At 38.9% G+C, this 11,721-nt stretch overlaps 2 protein-coding genes across 3 annotated transcripts; both read left to right on the plus strand.

Moving 5' to 3' along the window:
- The first annotated feature begins 49 nt into the window (after positions 1-49).
- Positions 50-4,783, plus strand: LOC121738156. Its single transcript, XM_042130046.1, has 5 exons — positions 50-227; positions 331-1,744; positions 1,963-2,036; positions 3,743-3,895; positions 4,646-4,783. The coding sequence occupies exons 1-5, from the start codon at positions 156-158 to the stop codon at positions 4,709-4,711; spliced, it is 1,779 nt and encodes a 592-aa protein (XP_041985980.1). The 5' UTR covers positions 50-155; the 3' UTR covers positions 4,712-4,783.
- A 461-nt stretch (positions 4,784-5,244) lies between these two features.
- LOC121738069 (dynein regulatory complex protein 8) lies at positions 5,245-11,420 on the plus strand. 2 transcript variants are annotated; one of them, XM_042129894.1, is made up of 7 exons: positions 5,245-5,349; positions 6,032-6,145; positions 7,336-7,459; positions 8,046-8,172; positions 9,184-9,267; positions 10,648-10,771; positions 11,317-11,420. In XM_042129894.1, exons 1-6 carry the CDS (start codon positions 5,325-5,327, stop codon positions 10,762-10,764), a joined length of 591 nt encoding a protein of 196 aa, XP_041985828.1. In that variant the 5' UTR covers positions 5,245-5,324; the 3' UTR covers positions 10,765-10,771; positions 11,317-11,420. The 2 variants fall into 2 exon arrangements, with proteins under 2 accessions (XP_041985828.1, XP_041985829.1); XM_042129895.1 differs by lacking the exon at positions 10,648-10,771.
- The last annotated feature ends 301 nt before the right edge of the window (positions 11,421-11,721 follow it).

The raw sequence follows: 11,721 nt of genomic DNA on the forward strand, positions 1-11,721 counted from the left end.
ATTATGTCAGATTTCTGTCAACGTCAAATGCAGATAAACATTCGTTTTGGTTTGCTGCGTTAGTTTTTCACTGAAATTTCTTTTATTTTATATATTTAAAATTATGTATTGATTGCTAAACCTTCGATGCTTTTTCTTTCATACATGTAATATTAATGGATGCCAATAGACAGAACCAGACAGATCTTCGGATAACATTGAATTCGATAGTACAAAACATTTCGGCAGTAAGTAATGCTTCTTAAACCAGTTTATTTATTAAGCTTTCGTTCGGTGTTTCTAAATTAATGCTAAGATTTGAATAATCATCTAAATCTCACCTTGTTTCAGACGGAAAACTCTAACGTTGACCAATCTAAAGATGCTTTAATAAAATATAAAAACAAACGTCTTGCAGATGTATCTAGAGATTTACAAACAAAAAAAGTGAAAAGGAATACCCCAATACTAAGATACAATCCAATATTTAATACTCAAGTTTCTCAGTACATAGAAAATTCTCAGAAAATTACATCTGCATATCAACAGCTTGCTGGAGAGCTATGTTTGCAGTTACTGAATCAAAATCAACAACAATTGCATTCAAATTACTACGAATCGCGTTGCCATGATCATCATATATCAGATGAACATTTGCAACAAGTAGATAATAATTATGATATGAGAACAATAAGTGTAGATAAAAAAAATATTAATATCACAATTCAATCAAAACCACAGATTAAAAACGAGATAGACAAAATGTATAAAAATCAGCCTTCGTTAAACTTTGATAGCAACATACTATTACCAAATATGAAACCGACAAGTCAGATGCAAGAAAGAATGGATGAGGCATTAGAAGCTATTTTATGTTTAACATGTGACAATATTGTTAAACTTAAAATCATTACCAAGTCTGATTTGGAGTTACTCAGTCCTATATTGAGAAACGTGATCAGAGTTCGTATTATAAGTGTATTGACTGGAAATCCTGTACGTTCAAGAAGCGACATAATAGACAAATACCTCGAGAGATATCCAAAAGAAACTAATATGAAACTTCTAGAAAGGTGCAGAAAAAGATTAAAAAATAAATCTCCGTCAAATATAAATAGCAATGTATTGTTACCAAATATGACTCCGACTAGTCAAATGCAAGAAAGAATTGACGAGGCATTAGAAGCTATTTTATGTATAACAAGTAATAATATTGTCCAACAATATAACATTACCGAATCGGATTTAGAAGTTTTTAGTTCTACACTTAGAAATATGATCAGCGATCGTATTATTGATGTATTAACTGGACACCCTGTACGTTCAAGGAGTGATATAATAGATAGTTACCTCCAGAGGTATCCAAAAGAAACCGATACTGAACTTCTTGAGCTGTGCAGAACAAAACAGAATAAAAATCAATCTTTGTCAAATGTTAACAGCCATGAATTACCAAGCATGACATTGACAATTGAAATGCAAGAAAACATAGATAAAGCATTAGATGCCATTGTGTACGTAACAAATAAAAATGTTGCTACGCATCATACCGTTAATGGCTCAGATTTGGAGTTATTTAGTCCTATACTGAGAAATATGATAAGCTATCGAATTACAAAAATAGCAACGATATATTCTGTGCACTCTAGAAGTGACATAATAGAGTTTTACCTCAAGAAATATCCGAGAGAAACGGATATTGAGTTTTTAAAACTATACAGAAGCCGTGGTAACAGCTGTTATATACCATACATGATTAAGACAGGTAATATTATAATTACATTGTTTCATTTTATCTATATAATTATTATATGAAGCTCAAAGGTGACTGACTGACTGATATAGTTATCTATCAACGCACAGCCCAAACCACTGGAGTGATATTATCTACTATATAATTTATTTATCTAATTTAAATTATAATACTATATAATTTTTGGCTGGAGAAGAAAAAATTAAAAGTAATTTAATATTTTATTGCAGACTACCCCATAGACTTTTTCAAAGGGAATATGACGAGATTGATAAATATTAAAATGAAGAAAATAATTTGTGTTGTAAGTATAATGTTACGATTTAACATGAATGCCCAATTATAATAATAAATTGTTCTAAGCACACATAAATAAATCAAGATAGAACGGCGATGCGCGTGCGTGGCTAAGGAATCCGTGGAAAGAAATACCTCCTTTTGACCGATTCACTTTCGTACTTCTGTTTTTACAATTAGACACTGCACAATGAGGCATTTTTGCACAACTGCTCCGGTGTAATCAAGTCGACACGTGCGCGCTGACTAAATGAACGTTCAACAAATCTAGCTCACTTATGCAAGATTGAAACACGCGTACTCCACCCGCTTAGCCGTTCTATCTTGACTTATTTCTGTGCCTAAGCATCTCACAAGTTACATAGTTCTGGCCACGCGCCAAAACAGCATTGTATAGTCCGTCAAGAAAGTAAAGAAATTAAAAAGGGGCAATATCATAGTGTCATCACTTTTTTTCTTAGATTTATTTGAAAGGAATGACACTACGATGTTGCCACTTTTTAATTTCTTCACTTTCTTGACAGACTATAAGTCTATAACATTGTATAAACAGTTAAAACCTTTTATACAAAGTTTTGACTTTAGATATTGAATGTACCGTAACTTCTTGGTGGAAATTCATGTTTCACAGTGATAACATACACTTTTCATGCACTTTTTCCACTTTTATTAATTTATTTTATTACAATTATGTTTTACATTACATAATTTAGATAAGTTACATAATTGTAATAAAATAAATTAATAAAAGTGGAAAAAGTGCATGAAAAGTGTATGTTATTAGTTATTACTGTTATTTTGACGTTAGGCCTAATAAATATTTATTTTCGCAACATACAAGCGTGTTTACACACGGCGCCACAGCGGCAGCGTTTTTCGTCGGCGCCCGCGCCGTGTGAAAAGGGTACAAGGATGAGTATGCAACGGCGCGGCGCGTGTGTAAACACGCTTACTTTATAATGCCAAAAAACCGGCCAAGTGCGAGTTGGACTCGCCCATGAAGGGTTCCGCAACAGAAATAAGGTTTATTTCTATAAAATTAAAAGGTTTTTGATTTATTTTTATATTTAAGTTGATTTAATGAAAGTTAAATTAAGGTTTACCATTTATGACGTATAAAAAAAACTACGTGCTAGATCTCGTTCAAACCAATTTTCTTTGGTAGTAATTATAGTAATGTATGTACATCATATATTTTTTTTAGAATTATCATGCCCCTACTTTAGAAGTTAGAGGGGGGGGACACACACATTTTACCACTTTAGAGTCTCTCTTGCAAATTATTCAGGTTAGAAAAAAATGATATTAGAAACCTCGATATGATTTTTGAAGACCTATCCATAGATACCCCACATGCATAGGTTAGATGAAAAAATTTTTTTTGTTTCAGTTGTACCTATGGGGACCTCTAAAATTTTTAATATTTTTTCCATGTTTGTATCAAAATCATAATGCGGTTCACAGATTACATGTTACCAAGTTTCAATAGTATAGCTCTTATAGTTTCGGAGAAATGTGACTGTGCAATACGGACGGACGGACAGACAGACAGACAGACATGACGAATCTATAAGGGTTCCGTTTTTTGCCATTTGGCTACGGAACCTTAAAAAGACAGGGGTCTTTGTTTATCATATAATGTTTCCAATATGCCAGAAAAAGACAAGCAGATCTTGTATTAATTTTTGATTGATCAATATTGTTTTATTACAGATTGAAAAAATGTTTAGAAAAACGAGGCGAAAGTTCCTACATTTGCAAAAAACGAACCCAAAGCATGATTTAGAGAAAAGGCTTAATTCTAACCGTTATACGAATTTTATGGTGGAAATAGAATTTTCAAGACTGCTTGCTAAGTTTAAAAATGTAAGTTTTTTTTTTAGTTTTTATATCACCAAGTTATTTTGAAAGTTAGGATACTTATTAACTTATTATTATTCCTTCGATCGCGGATTCTTGGAAATCTAGGCCGGTATAAATAGTCAGTACTCTGTGATTGGTTGACTGTCAAAATTTGGACCAATCACAGAGCCGAACCGCGTCTTGAGACCGGTTCGCATCTTAAGTACTGACTATTTATACCGGCCCTATTGTTCTCGCGGCCACATGTGGCTACTTGGAAGCGTTAAGAGGGCGACTAACCCAAAAAATCAAACATCGTCCTTCTCTTTTCACACTCACGCCCGTCTTTCATATGCCAGGTGAAAAAGAACGACGCGGAATCATAGCCAAATTAGTTTTTTCTCAATGACTCGATAAATATAAAATATTTTAAAAATCCGCTAGGTAGGTTTCTCAATGATAGAATCAAGAATTTTATACAATCTGTTAAAATATTACCTTAGTTCAATGCACGGTTATGGCAATAAATGAATAATTCGTGAAAGTTAGATGCATCTTTGTGACTTTTTTGTGTCGAGAATTTTAAGATATCGTGTTTTTGCTCAGATCAAGTCCTTGGAAATATAATGTAGTATCTAATTTTAGAAAATGAAACAATTCAGGGCTTATTTCCAAGTATAAAAATTAATTATAAAATCGAAAATTTTGGGTTAGTCTCCCCCAACACAGGCAAAAACTGTGTCAGCTGACTAACATGACTTTGTTTCATTCCAGGAAATTGTTCACATGGTTCTCAATAAGGAGTATTCTCAAGCAATACAATCACATGTTCTACGATAATAATCAATTAAGATTTTATGTATTTTAAGCGACTTCCAAATAGGAAGAGGGTATACGTTTGGCTGTATATTTTTTTTTTTAACATGATAGATAATAAAATACTTTACAGAAAAAAAACTGTAGTTTAATGTACGTGGGAATTTGTGGGAATACGTGGCCACGTACGCGCCAGTACGCGCGACGCGCTCAGAAAAAATGTGGCGCTCTTCCAACTTCCTAATTAAGATATTTATGCAGTTTCTTAGAGCGTATATAGTTTACCTTGCCCTTCAAGAAATTATAAACAACATAGCTATTGTCATGGACGTATAAAAAAGTGATATTGATACAGTTCGACAACGCTTTATTTGCACGTGGCGAGAAAAGGAACTAAACGCTTCTATCATAGAAAAGCGTCATTTTTGACATGTGTTTGACAGTTCTCCTTTACCAGCAGCGCTCCCGTCAATGTCACCCACGTTCATTTAAAGCCTTGTCGAACTGTAGAGAAAAATAATACACAGGGCAGTTGCTAGGTTACGTTTATATTGGCAACCGCTGGCAACCACTTGCTTGTTAGCAAGGGGTTTTTCTAGTATTATATCTTTTTATTTTACTTATTTTTTTATATAAAATGGCACGTAAAGAGGAACCGAAAAGTGAGTAGATACTTACATAAATATTTTTATTTCATTCCTACAGTATAATTGTCAGTTTCATCAGTGGTATACAAATAATTAGTAAAGAAAATATGTGCCTAAGGGTTAAGTACGATCAATATTAACGCCTCTAGTCCACGGTCCACCGACGCTGCGAACTGCGAAACAGCGGCCTGCGGCGAACCGATTTACTGTCTCATCCGCCACACGACAAAGCGTTATATTGCATCTCGCTCTATTGCTGTTTCGCAGAGTTTTCGCAGTTCGCAGCGTCGGTGGAGGCGTTACGCCTCTAGTCCACGTGGGAGAGCCATGCTTCGGCACGAATGGGCCGGCTCGACCGGAGAAATACCACTTTCTCACAGAAAACCGGCGTGAAACAGCGCTTGCGCTCGAAACACATTTCGCCGAGTGAGTGAGTTTACCGGAGGCCCAATCCCCTACCCTATTCCCTTCCCTTCCCTACCCTCCCCTATTACCCTCTTCCCTCTTAAAAGGCCGGCAACGGTACCTGCGAGTGTCCATGGGCGACGGAAGTTGATTTCCATCAGATGACCCGTTTGCTCGTTTGCCCCCTTATTTCATTAAAAAAAAAACTTGGTTACAACAGCATCCCAAGGATGATCGCATAATCTTGGCTGAAAGTTCATTAATATAAAATCAAAACATAAAAATGTTTCAGTACTACCCAATAACGATTTGGAGAAGAGAATAATAGAAGCGTTTGAAGTTTTCGATCACTCCGGAAAACAAGTTGTCGACGTCAGAGAAATTGGGACCATACTGCGCTCTTTAGGTAATAGTTAATACATACTCATGCGTTCCCAAACGAAGCTCATTGATGTAGGCAGAAAGGCCTAAAGTGGAGCTGGGCAGAGCACGTCTCCCGTATGCACCCGGACAGGTGGGCGCGTCTAGGTTCGGAGTGGCCACCGACTGGTCAGCGTAATAGAGGCCGACCCAAAAAAAGGTGGCGCGACGAATTGGATGTGTTCGACAAAGAGTGGCCTGCAGTAACATCACAAGATCGCCAAAGACGGGAGGCCTTTGCCCAGCAGTGGGACACAGTGGGCATATAATAATAATAAATAATACAGCATACCTACTAATATTATAACGTGTCTGTCTGTTACTTATTCACGTTCGAAAGTTTTGAATTGCAACACTAATAAATTGATATGATTAGATAAATTTTATGCACAGCTGTAATAATGTCGCACGCAGAGAAATTAAATGGTAACTTAAATTTAATCAAGAGTAGGACATAAACTTTATGTAACATTTTTTTTTAAATCTTCATTAAATTAAAGTTAAGCAATCATTAAAGGTCTCTGAGTGCGGCCATAAGACTTGGACTTAGAAGAAATAGACTTAGGTATGGGCGGGCATACCGAGGCGGGGGCAGGGGGCAGCTGCCCCCCCCCCCCCTGGCCCAGAACCTAAGTGGCCGCGGCGGCCATCGAGATAGATGTATGTTAAAAATTCATATTATCAAACTAGGCCTTTACCATCCGTTGTGGATGATTTATACAGTATTTTTCAGAGCGAAGTAACCACTCCTCAAATACTGTAGTGCCTGGGACAAGATTTAAATGTCCGTATGGTTGCATTCTCGCATGCACCGTCTAGGAGTGCGAACCGAAGGTCTACCCATTAGGCCACGGACGCTTTCATATTATCAAACGCTTTTGTCAATTCCATACATTTTTTGCATCTAAGCCCGGCCGGCGGCGGCGGGGTCCACAAAATCATATGGGCTTCCCGGCTTCCGAATTTTTGTGATCTGAAATTTCGGATAATGTGCGACAGGGCTTAAGGTGATGCACATTTTTGTCAGCACCGTACGCGCCGCATTTAAGAATTCGTTGTAGGTATGACGTCACGGAATGCGGCGCGTACTGACAAATGTGCGATCAGCTTGATTACTTCGCTACCGATACTGACGAACATGGCTGGCCTGTTAGTGCTGAAGCACGTTTATCGCAGGCTGCTGTCCCACCGAGGCGGAGGTACAAGAAGTAATTCTGGGTACGGAGAATAAGGAAGCGACGGGCAACGTACCGCTAACCAACTTCCTGCCATACATGACGAAAGCTATGATCGAACACCGGTAAATCTATATATTGAGCGATGCTGTTGTAGTCTGTGTGTATTAGGATGTGTATTAGTCTCTTTTATAAAGCTCGCTGTGAAAGTAGCAGCGCTGAAAGAGTAACTTTTTCTTTCACCTTTGTATGGAAAAATTCATGACGCGGGGACGCTTGCTCATACAAATCACACAAAAATTTTGCTCATTCAGCGCTGCTACATTCAGTAAAGTATATACCTAGGGGACCCGTACACACCGTAATGTATTTAAATAACTTTGTTTTGTTATACCCATAAAGTTAACATACCTAGCGGAATAGAGCAACAATCTCGAGCTGTCAAACGTAACCGAAATTGGTTTTCAACTGTGTGTAAAAATATGTGTACGTATACACTTACACAAGCATGATTGAACATGATTTATATAAGATTAAATAGTCAACGTGCGGCACGTGCCGACTGGACGTCAAAAAAAGAGTGCTGCTGTCATGTATCACACGTCTCTTTTTACCACGCAGTGTTATACTGATAGTGACATCTCTCTTGCTCAGGCCTTTGTTTCTCTTTTCCACTAGGTTAACTTTATGGTTACACCCCGTATATTTTAGATTCTACCCAGCCAGCGCGGAAACTCTGCTGGCGGCTTTCAAATTCTTTGACGAGGAGGGAAGAGGGTACCTCACCAAGGAGACCTTCACAAAGCTGATGATGGAAGAGGGAGAGCCTTTCACACAGGTGAAATTTTGGTTTCCAATCAGGCGCAGAATTGATTTAATAGTGCCCAAGTATGTGAGCAATACACACTTGGGCTGGTTGGGCACTATTAACACTAGGGATAAGATTATTAGAGCTTTTATTAGTTCTTTGACTTTTGGTCATTGCAACTTTGTACTGTCTAACGCCGGTTAGTGGTTAGCATGTCCGTCGGGCTCCCTGAGACCACATCAAAGGCATAGTAAAAGGAGGGGAAATAAGTTATCTTTATACAAAGGCACCGCGCGCGGCTTGTATGTGTGCGCCATAGTATCAATGCATCGCCACGTACCGCACACTACAAAATCTCGGCGGTACTCACGAAGCTAAACTGGCCGAGATTTGGTTGTGTGCCGCAAGTGGCGACGCATCGATACTATGGCGCACACATACAAGCCGCGCGCGGTGCCTTTGTATGAAGATAACTTACTTCCCCTCCTTTTACTATGTCAAAGGGTTTTCAGGGTCAAGGGTTTTAAAGGGAGTAACGGTGGAAATGTGTGGTGTGCCAATGCTGAATCCTCACACTCTAATCAATGGACCTCGGAAGCTTTACATTTTATTATTAGATAGGCGAGAGATCAGTCGCAAGCACAGACATAGATCAAGAAAGATACGGCATGTCGCTCCATCATTTGTATGAAAACGAGCGTGTCACTTTTTTCCTACCTACTGTGACGTAAGTACCGATGATAAGAATCGTGTCCATTATCTTGGCCAACGTTTCTATTTGAATTTCTACATCTCAATACGGCACTTTTAGGCATTTAGGCATTTTTAAAATTCCCATTGACGTCAGATTCCGGTAGCAGACTAAAGAACAGACTTTCGAAAGACGAGCATTGCTCGTCGTTTGGGAACGCGATATGGCACGCGAAGTACATTCACATGCGGTATCTATCTTGATCTATGCGCGTGGTCTGTGGTCGCAAGAATTTTACATGCCTATTCGACGCATGGATCATCTTTCACTACTTTTTGTATCTTGCTCAGGAGGAATTAGACGAGATGATGCAAGCCGCGCTGGACCCAGTCTCAAACGTCATCACTTATGAGTACTATATCAACCAGCTTATGGTAAGCAAATGCTCCGCTGTGGTAAGCAGCTCCTTGATTGTGGTAAGCAACTCCCTGATATTATGGTAAGCAGCTCCCTAATTGTGGTAAACTCCTTGATTGTGGTGAGCAACTGACTGATTCGGCAAGCACCTCCTTGATTGTGGTGAGCAACTAACTGATTACGGTAAGCAACTCCCTGTTTGTGGTAACTGCCTTGTTTTTTATTTTTTTAATGAAAATAAGGGGGCAAACGAGCAAACGGGTTACCTGATGGAAAGCAACTTCCGTCGCCCATGGACACTCGCAGCATCAGAAGAGCTGCAGGTGCGTTGCCGGCCTTTTAAGAGAGAATAGGGTAATAGGGGAGGATAGGGAAGGGAAGGGAATAGGGGAGGGTAGGGAAAGGAATAGGGTAGGGGATTGGGCCTCCGGTAAACTCACTCACTCGGCGAAACACAGCGCAAGCGCTGTTTCACGCCGGTTTTCTGTGAGAACGCGGTATTTCTCCGGTCGAGCCGGCCCATTCGTGCCGAAGCATGGCTCTCCCTTGTTATGGTAAGCAACTCCCTGAGTGTGGTAAGCAACTCCCTGATCGTGGTAAGCAACTCCCTGATTGTGGTAAGCAACTCACTGATTGTGGTAAGTAAAACTCCCTGAGTGTGATAAGCAACTCCCTGTTGAAACTCGTGTTGAACACTATCTGCTAAGCACCTCCCTTTTCAATACATACATTCAAATATAGTGCCGGACGGTTATTCTTCGTTTTCACCATAGTCAGCCAAAAACTTTCCTATTCGAGTAGTGTACATTTGTGTTAAATTTATAAACTAAACCATAACTGAGTCGCTGTTGAGCATTTGTGTATAAAGGAGTGAGCACACTGAGACGGGCCGTGCCGGGGCTCGTTCCAAAAATCCGCCTTCATACAATTTGTATGGAAGCGGATGCGCGTATCGCACACTGTGTCGGGGCGCAGCGGATTTCCGCTTTCATACAAATTGTATGGAGGCGGATTTTTGCGATGAGCCCCGGCACGGCCCGTCTCAGTGTGCTCACTCCTTTAACCGACAAAAAAATTAATTCTTGAGTTACGAATGCAGTCTTGTAGTTAATGATCTAAAGAACATGACTGCATTAATAACGGAATATGGGATGATACACAAATCTTTGTGGGATGATACAAAAGCTTTTCAGCGCCCAACTGTTGACTTTTCCTTTGATCCTTATCCTCTTATATCCTATATCCTATCCCATAGGCCGCCTCCTCAGAAGTGTACAGAATAGCAGATAAAGTTGAAGAAGAGAGAAGGAGATATAAAAGCTTTTCAGCGCCCAACTGTCGACTTTTCCTTTAATCCTTAATCCTTATCCTCTTATATCCTATATCCTATCCCATAGGCCGCCTCCTCAGAAGTGTACAGAATAGCTGATAAAGTTGAAGAAGAGAGAAGGAGATTAGAAGAATTGACTCCCAAGAAGAAAGACATCGCTACGCTATTGAAAGAACTGCAGTGATTGAAAGGTCTCCTTTTTACCCCCAAAAAAAAAAGGGATGTAATAAATTTGACGAGTCTGTCTGTCTGTGTATCTGACCGTGGCGTCGAAGCATCCAAATGGGTGGACTGATTTTGGTCTAGTTTTTTTAGAGCTGACATTATCGAGTGTTCTTAGCTAGTTCATCATCATCAGCCCGCTAAATGCTGAAAAATTTGGTTTTATCTACTAAGAATGCGCCGACTCAGCTGCTGGGTGCTGACCCAGCAGACTGTTTACCGCATGGTGATAACGTATCTTGCGACAGCCATGCAACAGCAGTGTTGCACAGTATTTGCTGTTTATCAAAAATTTTAAAAATATTTTTTTTAAATTAAAGATCCTCTTTCATTATCTCATGAGACGAAGACAAGAATACCATATTTTAGTTATTCGCTGTGTTTCGTACTTTTATTAGTTGTTTGATTGTTTCGTATTTAAGTGGATAATTTTTAACCGACTTTAAAAAATAGATTATTTTATATTCATGTCGTATTTTCTATTAACTAGTAACTTTAAAAATGTCTTTTGCAGGTCGAAGACGAAGTCATAGCAAGCGAAGAGACCAAATAACAACAAGATAATATAACAGAAAATCATATTATTATTCAAAGTTCAAACATATTATATTGTATAAACATTATACACTTGCTGTAACAATTTGTTTTATTTTGCAACAAACATTATTTCCTTAATTCTTAAGCAGTGCCGGCTTTAGCACAACTCTGTGCGAAATTTCACCACAAGGGGCCCGTTTTGTTTGCCTTCAGTGCCCCTTTTTATCCGGCAGTCTGAGCCGCTAAAGCCGTTACTGTTCTTGAGCCAAAGAAAATATTTTAAAGTATTATGCTAGTACTCACATACGGTTTTGCTCGATCGAGCCATAACGTCGAGCAAAACCCGCGGCTCGGGCTTTCGTCCACACATTCAGCATTGCTC

The sequence above is a fragment of the Aricia agestis genome, chromosome 22, assembly GCF_905147365.1.
Source record: "Aricia agestis chromosome 22, ilAriAges1.1, whole genome shotgun sequence".
NCBI classification, from domain to species: Eukaryota; Metazoa; Arthropoda; class Insecta; order Lepidoptera; family Lycaenidae; genus Aricia; species Aricia agestis.